This window comes from Perca fluviatilis, chromosome 4 (genome assembly GCF_010015445.1).
Source record: "Perca fluviatilis chromosome 4, GENO_Pfluv_1.0, whole genome shotgun sequence".
NCBI classification, from domain to species: domain Eukaryota; kingdom Metazoa; phylum Chordata; class Actinopteri; order Perciformes; family Percidae; genus Perca; species Perca fluviatilis.
The window spans coordinates 41,332,617-41,348,730 of NC_053115.1; the positions used below are offsets into that span (position 1 = coordinate 41,332,617).

At 41.6% G+C, this 16,114-nt stretch overlaps 1 protein-coding gene across 1 annotated transcript in view; it reads right to left on the minus strand.

Moving 5' to 3' along the window:
* LOC120557129 (DDB1- and CUL4-associated factor 1-like) overlaps positions 1-16,114 on the minus strand; it is a 39,129-nt gene that overhangs the window by 21,865 nt on the left and 1,150 nt on the right. Inside the window, exons 2-11 of the mRNA XM_039797162.1 lie at positions 15,465-15,649; positions 12,910-12,986; positions 11,493-11,566; positions 9,872-9,985; positions 8,505-8,642; positions 7,378-7,980; positions 7,069-7,170; positions 4,143-4,301; positions 2,617-2,796; positions 40-149 (exon numbers count right to left, since the gene is read on the minus strand). Coding sequence (XP_039653096.1) covers positions 40-149; positions 2,617-2,796; positions 4,143-4,301; positions 7,069-7,170; positions 7,378-7,980; positions 8,505-8,642; positions 9,872-9,985; positions 11,493-11,566; positions 12,910-12,986; positions 15,465-15,649 — 1,742 coding nt within the window. The remainder of the gene's footprint in view (positions 1-39; positions 150-2,616; positions 2,797-4,142; positions 4,302-7,068; positions 7,171-7,377; positions 7,981-8,504; positions 8,643-9,871; positions 9,986-11,492; positions 11,567-12,909; positions 12,987-15,464; positions 15,650-16,114) is intronic.

Here is a 16,114-nt window from a genome sequence, read left to right on the forward strand (position 1 = left end):
TTATATAACCCTCTACCGATGTATCCATCACTGCAGTACCTGCGCAGGGCCATGCAGGTATGTTTGGCTGTCTGTCGGTTGGCGAAGACTTGGTCATCACTCATTATGGACACCTCATTCTCCGTGTTAAGTATCTGCAAAGTACTGACCTACAGGGAGAGAAGGGGACACGGATTATTATACTGTAGATATTTAAAATGCCAGAGCTGACGCCATTGGGCATTGATTTGAAAAAATGTAAATTATAATGTAATCCTAATTACATATTCTGTTATTATTAGGGTTGGGTACCGTTTGAATTTTTACGATTCCGATGCTGAACCGGTACTTTTAAAACAATTCCGATTCCTAAACCGATTCTTGAAAAACTGAAAAATGACATAAAAGAAAGGCTTTTTATGGAGGTTTTTTTTTTTATTGAAAATTATTTAAATGTAACAATATATTAACGTTTTAAAGTACTTAAATATATAATAAGTAAACCTAAGTCACCTAACACACAACTACAATAATTTAACAAATAACAGTTAACTAGTAACAAGTAACAACAAAAAAATGTTGTTGAGTTGGTATGCCAACCACCTCAAACTTTAGCAGTTCTTTTGCAGAAAAATGACCATATTTGCCTTCTCTGGCGAGATACTACACTCTCCTGACTATGGCATGTAGGCTAATGGACAGGAGAAAACTCTCTCAGACGTGTCCAAGATCTGTAACACCCAGGTATGAGTTTGAAGGGCAGACAATTTGGGAGCGTCTCGCCTCCCCACCACCAGGCTACGGTCTTGTCTTGAACTATAAACTAGCGGAGGAGGTGTTGTTTATAGCGACCATGCAGTCAGTGAATTGTTAATATGCTTTACGCTTTGGTGAGCCCAGAGGAAAATATGCCATAAAAGTAGCCTACATATACGGTAGCTAGCTAACGGTAGACTACAGAGAAAGTGTGATATTTTTACGTCCGTTTCAGAGCGTGTACAAAAAGCCGTCTATCAGCTGTCATAGTAGAGTGCATGTCCAAGAATAGTGCGGACACGCGCTTCACACCGCGAGCGGGCACGTGCGCCAAAGAGTCTGCTGCTGTCCGGAGCGACAGAGGGAAAATATTTCAGTCGAAACCGAAATGAGGAACCGAAATGAGGAACCGAAATTCGCGTTCTAATCCGGTCCGAATACTACCGTTTGCGTAGGAACCGGTACCATAGTGGAACCGGGTTTCGGTACCCAACCCTAGTTATTATACATTTTGCTTGGTTAATGTTCTTTTTTTATATTATAATATAAGCAAAACAAAACGAAATGAAAAAACTTGCGTTTGTCACTTTTAACTGCGTTGGGTGGCAACGCGAAAATATGTTTTCTAAAAATAGACAGCAAAATAGCACATTTTACACTTCTAGAAGTACAGTATATCAGTTTTGTGTGGGTTCAAGCTGTTAGATAAGCAGTCCTTCCAGAAAAACGCGGAGTTTTTTTGTGATTGTTGCGGGCAAAAATCCTTGATTATGCGGCACGTTTTCTTAAAAAATGCGATCAAATATGCGGGATATTTATGCAATTTTATGCAATGAAATTGCGGGAACTTGCAAAAACTGCAAATTCAACCTCCAACCATAGACAGTATCAAAGTCCTTTTCTAAATAGTCTCTGACAGTATATAATCATAATACCTGCTTTACAATGATGTTCACGTCACGTAATTACGTCACTTCATAACGTTCCCATGGCAACAGGGGAAAATGGCTGCTCTTGTGTGAAGTAAACGCAACATTTTTTCAACTTTCTGCTAAGATATATGTGACTTTTTTGCAACGAAAATGCGGGGATTATGAAATCATGCAAGCACCGCATATTTTGCGCGGAAATCGGCAATTTATGCGGCGAAAAGTGCGGCATATTTGAAAAAATCCGGCCCCCGCATGAATATGCGGACTTTGGCTGATTATGCATTGAATTATGCGATCGCATAATCGCGTTTTTCTGGAGGGACTGGATAAGATATCTGGTAGTGTGTTCTTGCTGCTACAGAGATTAACACAGCGCTACACAGATAGAGAGGGCTGGAACGTCAGCCAAAACAAAAGGATACATCTTCCCTACTACGTTTTGGTTTAAAAACGAATATCTTTTGCTATGTTTACGTCTCGCGTCCACACTACTCCGGTGTTTCCAAACCCCTAAAATTGAGACATTTGGAAACACTGCTCGGTTAGGTAGCTACAGACCTTTCAGTAACAGTTCCACCTCGTCATCGCTCCAAGATAATAAATCCCTGCTCTTACTTTTCACCATTGTTGTTCTTTCGCCAAAGTACATCCATGATTTTCAACTGCAGAGTAACATTACACAACCTGCTTCCTGTTTACACAGGCACACACATGCCCAGTGTGTGTGAATGGTCATGCTATATGTGTTGTCAGACGTGTTAATATGGATGCAGATTAGTTCTGCTACTGGAGCTAAAACTCTTGTGTGGACGGAAATCGTTTTTTTTGTCTCAAAACTGCTTAAAAAACAGTGAAGATGTAGCCTCAGGTGGTACAGTATCCCTAAAGTGTCTGGTGGCGTTTGTGTTAAAGCATTTAGGAAACGTCAGATGAAGGATTTAGCACTGACCAAGTTGACGAGCCTGCGCAGGCCGTCCTGGTGGTCGAAGAGCTGCAGCACCGCCCTGAAGGAGAAGGAGATGGAGAAGAACATGGTGGCGTGGCAGACGCCTGACGCATGGGACGACTCCAGCAGCCACAGAGCGTAGGAAACCATGTCGGACAGCACGCCATTTGGGAGCGTGCACACCTACAAACGCACACACAACATCAAATACACCTCAATGTTTGAAGGGCGGCAGCTAATAATTATTTTCATTCTCAATGGATGGATTAGTCGTTTGGTCTATAAAATGTCAGAAAAAGGTGAAAAATGTGGATCAGTGTTTCCCAAAGTCCCAAGATGATGTCCTCAAATGTCTTGTTTAGTCCCCAACTCAAAGATATTCAGTTTACTGTCACAAAGGAGAGAAAAAACTAGAAAATACTCCCACTTAAGAAGTGGGAATAAGAGAATTTTTTACTTTTTTCCATTTAAAAATGATATATAAAATTATCATTTTTTTACAGTTTGTTTTTACCGTGTTCTGTAGCTATATTGTGAGAGTTTATATTAAGTCATTAAAACAAAATGAAGCGACCCGGCTGGCATGCCAGCAGTTCACAGTCCCCCCCCCCATGAATTATTGATCAGTGCACCTCGGAGACACACTGCATGTGCTACAGGGCAGCTAGTCTTCTCTCTACATGTTCTGCAGATATTCAGTTTACTGTTACAGAGGAGAGAAGAAACTAGAAGATACTCACATTTAAAAAGCTGACAGAGGATTTTTTCTTTTCTTTTCATACAAAATAACTGAAATAGTTGGCAGTTCATTTAAAAGTTGACAACTTGTAAATTAATTGTTTCCATTAAAAAGGTGCACTATGAGTTCCTGCATGGTTTCAGCGCGATTTCATTTTTGTTTCAAATTGTAGGCATCTCTCCTTGATCCGCTAGCTGCCTGCCCCCAACAACAAACCCTCCCGCCAATCACCGACAAGATGGTTGGGGGAGGTGGCGGGGGTAAGTGACAGTTAGTCAGTTAGTCATGACAGTTACGGAAACATGGGCGGAGGGGCTTTTGTTTGGAATTTACTCGGAACGTCAACAGAAGTGACGTCATTCAGGAACTCATAGTGCACCTTTAAAACAGTTTGGCTTGAATCATTACCCACAATGTACTTATTCCAGCAGACCTTTTAAAGATAAGTCTAATCTAGTTGACTAATCTTTATGGTCATTAAAATGAGTTGGCGATTAATTTAATAGTTGACAACTAATCGATTTATCTATGCAGCTCTAAACATTTGTAAAGATGAACCCAATCAAACTTTTTTTACTTAGAAATGACTGAAAAGATTTATCGATTATCAGATTCAGGAATAATCCATTTTGTCCGTTGATCATCTACTTGACTAACAGTTTTAGCTAAAAGTTAAAACCCTTAAATTAACCGCTTTAAAAAACAAAAACAAAAAAACAAAAAACAAGTAGCAGCCTAAAGCTGAGGAGTAAAATTGCTAAATCATCTCGGTCTGAAGTGTTAAGCGTACCCTCTCCATGGCGTCCTGGTTGTATGCGAGGTAGTACAAGCAGAGTGAAACTCCAGTTGCTGCCATCGAAGGCCTGGGGATCTCCAGGAGTTTCTGCACTCCTCCGTGAGTGATGAACTCTGCCGCAAACTTCTTGTGGAGGAGCAGCGAGGAGAGATACTGAAGAGACAAAGAAGAGTTGGACTCAGTTTAATAAGTGATGACGTGGAGTAAATGTGTACAGCACGCTACGATCAGGACAGACATTTGTTTGTTTTGAGAAATCCACATGAATGAGAAATCTACATTTTTAACTACAACACTGGGTCGACAGCGAGGTTGTGGGGTTTTTAGCGATTCCTATCGTAGGAGTCCTGGGTTCGAGTCATGAAGGTTGAGTCTGCGTTGAATCCCAAGTAGAGTAGAGCTGGGCAATATATCAATATTATATCGACATTGATACACGAGGCTATTCTAGATATCATCTTATGACGTTGTCTTGTTGCACTTTTTCACTTTACATCCCACTCCATGTGTACTTCTTGATATTATGTCTTATTTGTATATTTGTATACTATGTTGATATGTAACAGTTGAGGTGGTTCGGGCATCTGGTAAGGATGCCCCCTGGGCGCCTCCCTAGGGAGGTGTTCCAGGCTCGTCCAGCTGGGAGGAGGCCTCGGGGAAGACCCAGGACTAGGTGGAGGGATTATATCTCCAACCTGGCCTGGGAACGCCTCGGGATCCCCCAGTCGGAGCTGGTTAATGTTGCTCAGGAAAGGGAAGTTTGGGGTCCCCTGCTGGAGCTACTCCCCCCGCGACCCGACACCGGATAAGCGACGAAGATGGATGGATGTTGATATGTGCCTATATGTATATTGTTGTCTTTATTGTACAGTATGTGTCTATATTACTATTTGTCTACTGAATGTCTATTTGTTGAATGTATAGAGAGTTAACACCTACCAAAGTCAAATTCCTTGTGTATGTAAGTATACTTGGCCAATCAAACTCATTCTGATGATACAAGTGTTGTCTTTTCTTAGTCTTGCTTTGCCAGACCTTCCTCCACAGCGCTGCGGAGGAAGGTCTGGTTAGTCCACACAGCATTCCAGAATGGGAGAAAAATGTGCACTGGTTTATTGGCATTTCTTCAAACCAATCACAATCGTCTTGGGCGGTGCTAAGCCACGGTGCCTCTGCTAAATAGTCTCTGGAAGGAACTTGTTTTGGTGGAACATGTGGACGTTCAAAAGTAGTTTTAGTCGTGCAACAGAAAACTCAGATTGGACAGATAGTCTAGCTAGCTGTCTGGATTTACCCTGCAGAGATCTGAGGAGCAGTTAACCATAGCACTCATAAATCAAGCAGAGTTTAAAACGGCCACACAAAGAACGAAGTGACGGATATCCGGCCGAGAAAAGGACATACGCAGGAATTTCCGGCAGCAACGGGGCAATCCCGGAAGTGGAAGGTCGTGGATATAGACTAGTCTTTTCCTGGTTTAAAAAGCTGTGCAGTAAGGGGTTTCCTGTCTATTCTTCATCAATAAGCAAGCAACAAAAAAGAATGTCCAAAATTCACTTAAAATCATTGACCACATTCAGTGGTTGTTAGGGCTGTAACAATTCCAGATGTTAGACTTTCTTAATCAAATCAGAAACTAGGCAAAGAAATGGACAGTTTCATGGTGTAAAAGACGAAACACTACTGACTAAAGCACAGCACCACCCAGAAAGGTTTTTATCTTATCAGTCACACACAGACGCTCCTTTGTGGGGAGGGGCTGGAGGCTGGAAGACAAGCCAGATAGACGACTGCTTGGATGGTTTAAGGCTCAAATTAGTACTTCTCTAACTATGAAATATTATATTTACAAAAGGTAAATTGTTGATCAAGCAGGTTGTGGGTTTCTCAACAGACAGAAAATCCAAACCCGTTTTACTGCAGTTTTTTTTACACGTAACTGATGTAAACAAACTTTTAACACGATCAGGCATTTTAAAACTAGAATTGTTTCGATACCAATACTAGGGCTGCTCGATTATGGAAAAAAATATAATCACGATTATTTTGTTCAATATTGAAATCACGATAATATAACAAGATTACTCGTTGACTTCTGGAAAGATGTTGCAGTTATTGAACTTAAAAAATAGTGGAAAAATTTACATAAAAAATAAAAAAAACAGTAAAAAAAAAAAAATACTGTGAAATTTGCCTTGATAATTTTCCTATTTAAAACTTTATTTTTTCATTCAGAACACAAGAGAAAATAAGAGTTTACTTATAACTAATAATTGTTTTTCTCAATTATTCTGTTTTTGTGATCATTGGGAGCTGAAATCATAATCACCAATACCAGTATCTGAAATGCCTTAGATTCTGCCTCAAAGGCAGGTATCGGCGAGTACACGAGTCTATGCACAGTTCGATATCAAGTAATTTTAAATTAAGTAGTTTCACCAGGATAAAACAGCCCTTTTCCAGACACTCTCCGTTAGTAGACGGAACCGGAAGCTCTAAAACCAAAGCCTACACAGCAATTACATATTTATATATTATTTTTTACATACTTCAGGTATCGGAATCGTAAAGGAATTATCCATTTACAACATTTAAAAATGATTTAGGGCAGAAATTATAATGAAGTTTAATTTGTCTAATTTTAATAAAAAAGATTTTACTTTGATTAAATGTGTTATGAAAATGAACTTGAAGGAGCTTACTTGAATATTGAATTATCTAACTAGATTAAATATTATGCTGACTGAACAGATATCTAACCATTTTCTGACTCTGCTCTCTCTTTTATAAATATGATGTAGACTCTTGTACTCAAAGTACACTAAGCCATCAGATTTAAGAGCAGTGACCAGAAGACAGGCAGTCTATGGAACTGTAAATAAATAAACCTCATAACTTGTTTTGAGGACAACAGTCTTACCAGTAGGGCATCGAAGGTGAGCTGGACATTTTTGGTCTGCCTGAGGTCGATGTAGTTCATCAGCAACGACCGCGTGTCCAGCTGCATGAAGACGGCGAGCAACTGCGGAGGAGAGAAAGATTATTGGCTCTACAGTTGATTTAAGCAGTGGGCGCAAAAATAAACAATTTAAAGATGGAGGGCTGGGTTGCAACAACTGAGGTGCGTAAAATCATCGCACTTCCACAGTGACGTCACGTCACTGACAATAATTCTCACTAAACGGATCATCTGGGGGTTTCGGTTACGTCATTCAGTGTTAAAGCGCACCTCCTGTAAATCTCCGAGCGGCGTCAGATACTGCAGGATGAGCCTCTGCTCCATGGCGGGACTCAGCGGCGAGAGGCGGTAGTCGGAGCCGATCACCATGGCGCTCATCTCGGACCAGGAGGCGCTGTTGGCCGGCTGGTCGCTGTGGTCGCTTCCCTCCGCCTCGTCCTCCGCCCTGCACGAGGACGTCGAGGCAAAGTTGAGTTTCTGCTTCGCCTTCCTCCCGTTCTCCGTCACCGCCCGTCTTTTCCGCCCTCGTCCCTCCTGCCTGTCCTCTGCCTCCCTGGCGGCGGCGGCGTCCGGGCCCGCTTGGTAAACAAAGTCTGGGAGCAGTCGCGTTGAGCTGCTGCCGCCGCCGTTTTTCTGGCTCGAACTGAGCAGCGACAACGGTTTGGAATTGGCCTTCAACGCCGGCAGGCTGCTCTCTCCATCTCTCTCTTTTCTCTCCCTCTCCTCCTCTCCCGCATCGTCCCCCTCAGTCTTGTCATGCTGGTCTGTTGAGACGCTCGAGGCTTTGAGATTTTTGGGTGCTGTGGCGGGACTAAAGCGACTACTGGCCTCTTCGGTTTGCAGCTCGTGCAGCCGCTGGATCATGATTGGTACCTGCAAGTTTGAAGGACAGAAGTGATGTTATAAGAATGAAGAGTTTTGTGGGTGGTGGTCATCATATCTTATACCTAAGCTCTATTCACACGGGACTAGTATACCAGGAGACCTAGTAGTAGTTGCAGCCCTAGACTTCATCTGATTATACTAGTCCTGTGCCGCCACATTCCTCGATTCTCCATCAAGAAATATCTCCCTTTTCGTGTCAGATTCTTTCTCAAAGGAGAACACAAGACGTGATTTACAGTACAGAGCAGATAGTGTTTGTTGTAGAAGACAAAAACCAGGCCATTTAGTTTCAGTTGGACTTCAACATCTTCTACGAGAAGGTGATGTATTTTGGTTTGAAAACATTTAAGGAATCAGCAGAGATCGAGAAAACTATCATAAAACGGGAGACCTGCAGCGGCATGTGATGTGCAGTGAATGACATAACGTTTGAATGTATAAACGTGTGTGTGTGTGTGTGTGTGTGTGTGTGTGTGTGTGTGTGTGTGTGTGTGTGTGTGTGTGAGACCCACCAGCCGAGCATTCTGCTCTCTGTAGCTGGCCGCCACTTCCTGGTTGCCCATGGCTCTGGCCAGCAGGCCCGCGGCGTAGACACACAGCGGTCGCTCGGCTTCACGAGCCCAGGTGAACAACTTCTGAACCAGACCTTCCTGAGAGAGAGAGAGAGAGAGAGAGAGAGAGAGAGAGAGAGAGAGAGAGAGAGAGAGAGAGAGAGAGAGAGAGAGAGAGAGAGAGAGAGACACACACACACACACATTGAACATTTATAAGCAGTATATAAACATTTAATAAATGGCTTATAACACGTTATATTGTAGGTTAATTCAATTCCGTTTCAGAATCAGAAAAGGGTTTATAGCCACAATAAGTTACACTTATGTGGAATTTGCCTTGGTGAATGGTGCATACATAAACAAACACACAACATATTACACATTAATAAATATCTGTTGCATAAGAAAATAAAAAAAGATAGTATGTGCAATGGGCAGTCTATTTAAGAAGGGGACAGTGCAAATTAATAAAACACTTGATCATACATGGATTTAAAATGCCAGAATTTTTCATCCCTTCTCACCTGAATTCAATGTTTGAAAAAAGACTTTTTAAAATACAAATAAATAAAAAAGAACACAAGTGGAGAAGAACTTGGCACAAAAGTTAAGATTAAGCAGAGCCATCGTTGACATACGTGTTTCCTCTATGTTGATTTTGTAGTGGCAGCCCGCCATGGTAAAAATTCTGCCGCCACGGTATCAGAAATAGGGCAGATGCACAATGTAGTCACGGTTGCCTTTTAAATTATCCTGCCGCTCACATTACAATTTAACAACAAGTAGAACTATTCGGAGGTTACTGGGCATGTCCAGTTTAACTCCACATACTGTTGTGTTGATGGAGTTTATTGTAAAAACCTTTGCTTCCTTCCAAGTCGACTATTATTGTTCGGACAGACCTGCCCCCCACTGCTAAAAGAAATCCTAAAGGAAACACTGCATACAAGTCTATAATTCATCTTTTTTTTGTAGGTCTGACCATAGATATAGAACAATAGATATGACATGTAATTCTGACTTGCCATTCCAGGATGAAAGCACTTGGCGGCCATCTTACCAGGGTTAAGTTTTAGAATTGCTTCCATTGGAATCAATGGGGAGAGAGGCTCATGTTGTCTTTATTATCCTTATATTTTTCTACCAATACATCAATAGTGGTTTTAATTCAAAGTAATGACTGTAAGACAACTGTGCCTTTCTAGAAAGAAACAAAAAATAGAGATTTGGGTGGAATTTTGATTGATATAGCTCCAAGAGAACAAGTAATGTGTTCAATTATGAAGTTAATCTCATCATTTTGCATTTATATCTATGGGTCTGACCTTCTCTTGGAAGACGGCGGCGGTCTCCAGCCCCGGCATGATGTTCTGGAGCAGACGACAGGCGGCCGTGTTGAGGCTCAGCTCTCTGCTGGTCATTATATACGTGTCCAACAGCTGGAGAAACAAACACACAAAACATTAACAAAAAGGCGTTGGTACATTTAGATCCACGTTTCTCAAACTTTACTTGTACCACAGTTTGACAACCAGATCATGCTTGTTTGAAGTTCTGGATTTTCAAAACTCTGTGTCCATGAAACAAAATAGCAATTAAGTCCAATTATCAGACTAATTTACTGTTGTTTTAAGGTTCCAATTAGGGCTGCAAGATATGAGGAAAATATGCGATGACGTTGTTGAATATCACAATAACGATATTACCAGCGATAAACAAACATATTAAAGGGTACACAGTCCTGCACTTCTGCTGCTTTCAGTATTCTGCTAAAATACAACAAACTGTTGAGATTAAAACAAATGAAAGGAAATCATTTCCGACATCCTTTTGTTGAACACATTGAACATTAAATTGAACATAAAAGACACCACTACAGAATGACAGTTGCTTACAGGGCAGTTTTCTGCTGATATTTTCTTTAGAGTGTCTTTAGCGATATGTCGCGGCCTTCCGCAATGCGGTTTTTGCGCCAGTTGATATCACGATAACGATAAAAAAATAAAAGATATATTGTGCAGCTCTGGTTTTAATAGTTTTTCTACTCAACTATGGACAGAGCTGATTATGAAAGGAAATTTTAGGATTGTGCACGACCTGCAAAGACTTTGTATTAGGGCTGGGCGATATGAGGACATTTATCATCAAAACAATATAAAAAAATCATAACCATATATTTCATTTTTGGGTATTGGACTGTGATGAACATTTGTCACTATTTTCTAGTCGATATCCTTGACGTTCCATTTCCTGGATTGCTCTGTTCCGGATATCCGTCACCTTCCTCTTCCTCTGTGTTGGCGTTCTAGCCTCCGGCTGATTTGTGAGGACTCTGGTTAACTGCTCCTCAGATCTCTGCAGGGTAAATCCAGACAGCTAGCTAGACTATCTGTCCAATCGGAGGTTTCTCTCACACGACTAAAACTACTTTTGAAACGTACATGTTCCACCAAAACAAGTTCCTTCCGAGCCTATTTCACAGCAGCTTTTCTCCGGTGCTGCTCAAGACGATTGTTATTTGTTTAAAGAAACGCCAATAAACCAGAGCACGTTTTCCTCCCTTCCCAAAATGCTGTGCGGACTAGCCAGACCCTCCTCCAGCGTGCTTTGGAGGAGGATCTGGCAAAGTGAGACTACCATTTTCGGACATTTTACAAACCAACCTGAATTGATAAAATAGCCGTTAGTTGCATACATAAATATGTGTATTTTATTCCCAAACACGTATGTTCATTTTAAGGAGTAAATAAAAGTCCATTACATCCTTCAAAAGGACCAAGAGAGTAATGAAACAAAACAAAATAATTCTAAGTGTATGCGTGTGAGATTCATACATACTTTGCTTTTGTCAGAATGAGAAAAAAAATTGTCATCACACTTTGAGATTCACACATTCTTGACAAACGCCTTCGCACAATAGTATATAAAAAAATAAAAAGTTCTCACTGCGTTCGTGAAGTCATCGTTCATGAAGAGCATCTTCAGGAGTTGGCCCAGCATGCAGTCTGGGTCCGCTCGTCCTGCAAAGTTACACAGGAGTCAGAAACTCAAAAAAACGATCGCTAAGATATTAGGGGTTTGGTGTTTTTTGCCCCCAAAGTCGCCTTCCAGGCAGCACGGCAATGGTTACATTTAGGGTTAAGGTTAGGGTTAGCTGCCTAACACTGCAAAAAACACAATCAAGCAACATATGAACAGAAGATTCAGTTTATTCAGAAAACCCTGACTGGCACCAGGGCCGCCCCCTCTCAGTCAACTAGTCGACTAATCTGGTGTTTTGGTCTCCGTCGACTACGGTTTCTTTAGTTGATTAGTCTTTTTCTTAAGATTGTTTTAGGGGCTTTTATTGCCTTCATTGATAGGAGAGAGTAAGTCAGGAAAGTGGGAGAGAGAGCGGGATGACATGCAGCAAAGGGCCGTAGGGCGGAACCAAACCTGCAGCCACTGAGACAAGGACTGAGCCTCAGTACACGGGGCCAACCAGGCGCCCCTGATTAGTCATTTTTGTGTTTTTTTTCCATTTTTAATGATATTGTGAGGGCATAGATTTGCTTAATGTCTTCTTTTGGAAGGATTTAGTTCCGTCGTAAATGTTCCAACCTTCCTTTGAGGCAGCCGTTATCAGCAGTGGAAGAAGTATTCAGATCCTTTACTTCAGTAAAAGTACTAATATCACACTGTAAAAAATACTCACTGTAAAAGTCCTGCATTGAAAATGTTCCTTCAGTAAAAGTCTGGATGTATCATCAGGAAAATGTAGTTAAAGTATTAAAAGTAAAGAACTCTCCTCCCATTGTAGTGTGTGTAAAGGATCCAACCAGTTGTGTGTTTAATGGTTTCATCATCTCAGCTGGACTTGTAGCCGTTATATTGTTGGCTAGTTTACTTTAGAATCAAACATCAGATTTTATAAATGACATGGGTTTTGTGTGCAGAAATCCTAATATGTAAAATAACTCGTAACTAGCTGTAACAGATGAATGTAGTGGAGTAACTAAAGTAACTAGTAACTAAAGCTGTCAGATGAATGTATTGGAGTAAAAAGTCCAATATTTCTCTCTGAGATGTAGCGGAGTAGAAGTAGAAAGTGGCATGAAAAGAAAAGACTCAAGTAAAGTACAAGTCAACATTTGGACTTAAGTACAGTACTGGAGTAAATGTACTTAGTTACATTCCACCACTGCCCATTATGTGTTTTAATTTCAGCAAAGAGATGATGCCACTATGGGCTGCCCCCTCTTAGTGCTCTTTGGGCACATTAACAGTCATTTAAAGCACATTTAAAAATACAATCTACTGTATGATAACCACATCACCAACACAAATCTAGTACTTTTGAAACTTTTGGGGTTGAAAATAAAACCTGGATGACGGTCATCAAACGGATCGGGGTCGGCTTTGTGATACTCTCCCGTCTCCCGCTCAATCAGCTCGGATATTCTGCAGGAAACAGAGAGGAGACACCACACGTTAGACATACAGTAGGGGTGGAACGGTACATGTATTGGTATTGAAGCAAAGCGGTACGGGCGTCACGGTTCGGTGCATGAATTTACACGGAGAATACACGGTATAAAAATAAATAAAACTTGTGTGCAAATTAATAAATGTAATTCTGAACTACTGTTAGATACGCGGGTTGTTAAGGGACACCTAATCTGTAGCCCCGCCTTAGCTCTGAAGCTCTTTGGCGCACCACCTATGTAGCCGAGCTCCGCCTATGTATGCAGTTTTAGTCACTTTAAGATCGCAAGTTTGGGAAAATCTATGGTTTCCCAGTCAGTTCCAGTAGTACAGGCGAACAGGTGAGAGAGTGGTGGATAAGACAGATCTATCTACAGTTGTAGATTAGGGTTACATTACCAGCGCCGCGGCTCCGAGCAGTAACGTTAGTTGGGACAGTTTCTTCGGGCTACCTATATTAGCTTTAGCCAGGCAGGGAGCAGCTTTCTGCGGTGAAAAAATGGCCGGGAGACGTCGTGATAACGTTGCATTAATCAGGTGATTTAGTTGGTCTTTGCAGAGAACAGAGATGCTGTATTTTCAGTTTTATAGCCGATTGTCTTACTTTGTTTACAAGTTCCAGATGGAGTCTGGAGATGATGTGGGGTACTTACTGTTTACTTCTTACTTTGCAGCTAGCTCAGGAGAGAGACTGTATGACACTAGGTGGTACAGCCTGAGACATGCACAATAAAAAAAAAATTGCCTTCTGCATTTTTGATTTGCTTTTCCCTCCATTGTACCGAACTCGTACCGAACCGTGACTTCTGTGTACCGTTCCACCCCTAACGAAGAGCGACTGACACTAAGCTCCGTCTGCGTCTGATCCAATAAAACAAATGATATTTGGCTGCTTTTAACCCATCACCAAGTAGGGCTGTCAACGAATATTCTAAATTCGAATATATATTAGAATAGTTTTTAAAAAACGAATTTCGAAGGTGAAAATTAATATTCAAATTAAAAAAAGAAAAAGTGAAAAAAAACGCTAGACAAGAGTGGACAGCGCAGACAAAGCAGACTGAAATATGGGTTTCTACAACAGGTAGGTGGGTATACTGATAAGTACTGACTAATTAGCTAATCATGGAGGGTTTATTGTAGGCTACTTACAGTAACGAGTGTAGCGTTACTTTATCTGCGCCAGCGGAAGTAAATAATGTATAATCTGTAGCCATCGTTTCAAATCAGTTGCATGTGCTGCATGAAGTAACACACACACAATCGGCTCTGCTGTGTGTTTGTGTGTGTGTGTGTGTGTGTGTGTGTGCATCGCTGTTCAGAATCCTGTCTTTCTTCCATAATGTAATGCTTGTATCCAAATGAATAGTGTTGTGAAGTTGTCATTAGCTTCCCTGCTGTTAGCCACCTCCATTGAGCCACGGGACTTGCTGTAACGTTAGAGCACTCTAAAGGGGGTTTACCTTTCTTTTGATCGTGTTTGCTTGCTACGTTGCCATCCTCTTGAACGACATTAAACACAACATATAGTTGATGAATGGTTTCATCGGCCCTGTTTAACATGTTGAAGCTCCCCGGCGGCGCAGTAGCGCTGTAGCTGGCCGCCGTGGCCGGTGAGGGCTGCTTGAAGGCCGCCCCTCCCACCGCTGCTGCCGTAAAACTGGACACGGCGTAACGTTAAGTGCGCTTCGCCTCGATGGGGTCCTCTTCCAGCGTTGCTGGAGCACAACAGGCATCTTGCACCGTCTTGTTTTTGTGTAGGTAATACGTTGTCAAATATGTTTGAACTTAAATAGACTACCTATACAAGTATTTATGTCTCTTTGTATTAATTTGTCCTGTTATTGACGTAATGCGCGTCATTGACAAAATGCGCATGCATGCGCAACCAGATGTTCGAATAGTTCGAATATTCAGTGTTTTTTTAGAGGGAATATTCGAACGTCATTTTTGAGTAATTTTGACAGCCCTATCACCAAGTCAGCTGTTTCTATTGCTTTCTCTCCTGTTTCTATGCCGCTTTGCTTCACCTTTTTCATAATTTATCTCGAGTCGTTATTGATGTTTTCATACTGATTTTGTTATTGTTTGCCTTTGTTCTTAAGCCGCCTACACACGATAGGCGGCAAGACCGCTTTGCGCCGGCCGTTCCACTGATACGGGGGGAGGGTGGTGCCGCCCAACTATGCGCTGCGCTACCCCTGGCGTCGCACACCACTCGGATTTGCCGCTTTGCGCTGCGTTCAAAGTTAAAAAAAACTTGTTTGCTCTGTGCGCCCTACCTAGCGGCGCGCAGAGAGCAAATCGCATACCATGTGTAGGCTGCTTTAGCTTTTTTAAGTACCTCCGAGTACCTTTTAAAGAACTATGTAAAATAAATGTATTATTATTATTATTATTATTATTATTATTATGTTTTACAGCTTTTTAAACAAAACAAAACTCCCTACTAACTTGGTAAGGATGGACACCAGTTGCTCCGTGGTGCCCTGCTGCGTTTCCTCCCATTCGTCGAGCAGCGCGGTGAGCTCCGCCTTAGCGTCCACAGCGTTGGCGACCGCCATGGCAGCCGACACGGCGGCCGACACGGCAGACAACATCGCAGCCGCCTCTTCGTCTTCTGGAGAGGACATTGCTGCCTGGAAGACGGATGGGGGGGGGGGGAAGGAAAAAAAGAGTGAAGTCGGTAGAAGAGCAAACGATCGACATGTGTACACCTGCATCATTTAGCAGTGTTTGTATTAAATGTATACAGGTGTTCCCTGCCATTAGAAGTCTTGGTTGCAGCACCTAAGCTGAATCAATGTGAAATGCGGCAAAAAAAAAAGAGCCAAAAACAGCAGAATAAAAGCATCAAACTACTAAACGACTTTCCTCAGATCTCATGATTGTATTTGGATTTCTTTAGCAAGTTTTGTCTTTAAGTTTTTTGAGTCTTATCTTTTATCTGTTCTAGCTTTTTCAACATTTTAGACATTAACTTCAGCCAAATATGGAGGGTGAAAACTAATCAAATGAAATCATTTCGACCATTTTATTGAACAAATTGAACATTGAATTGAATATAAAAAGGCACCAATAAAAAACAATAACCGTTTTCTACT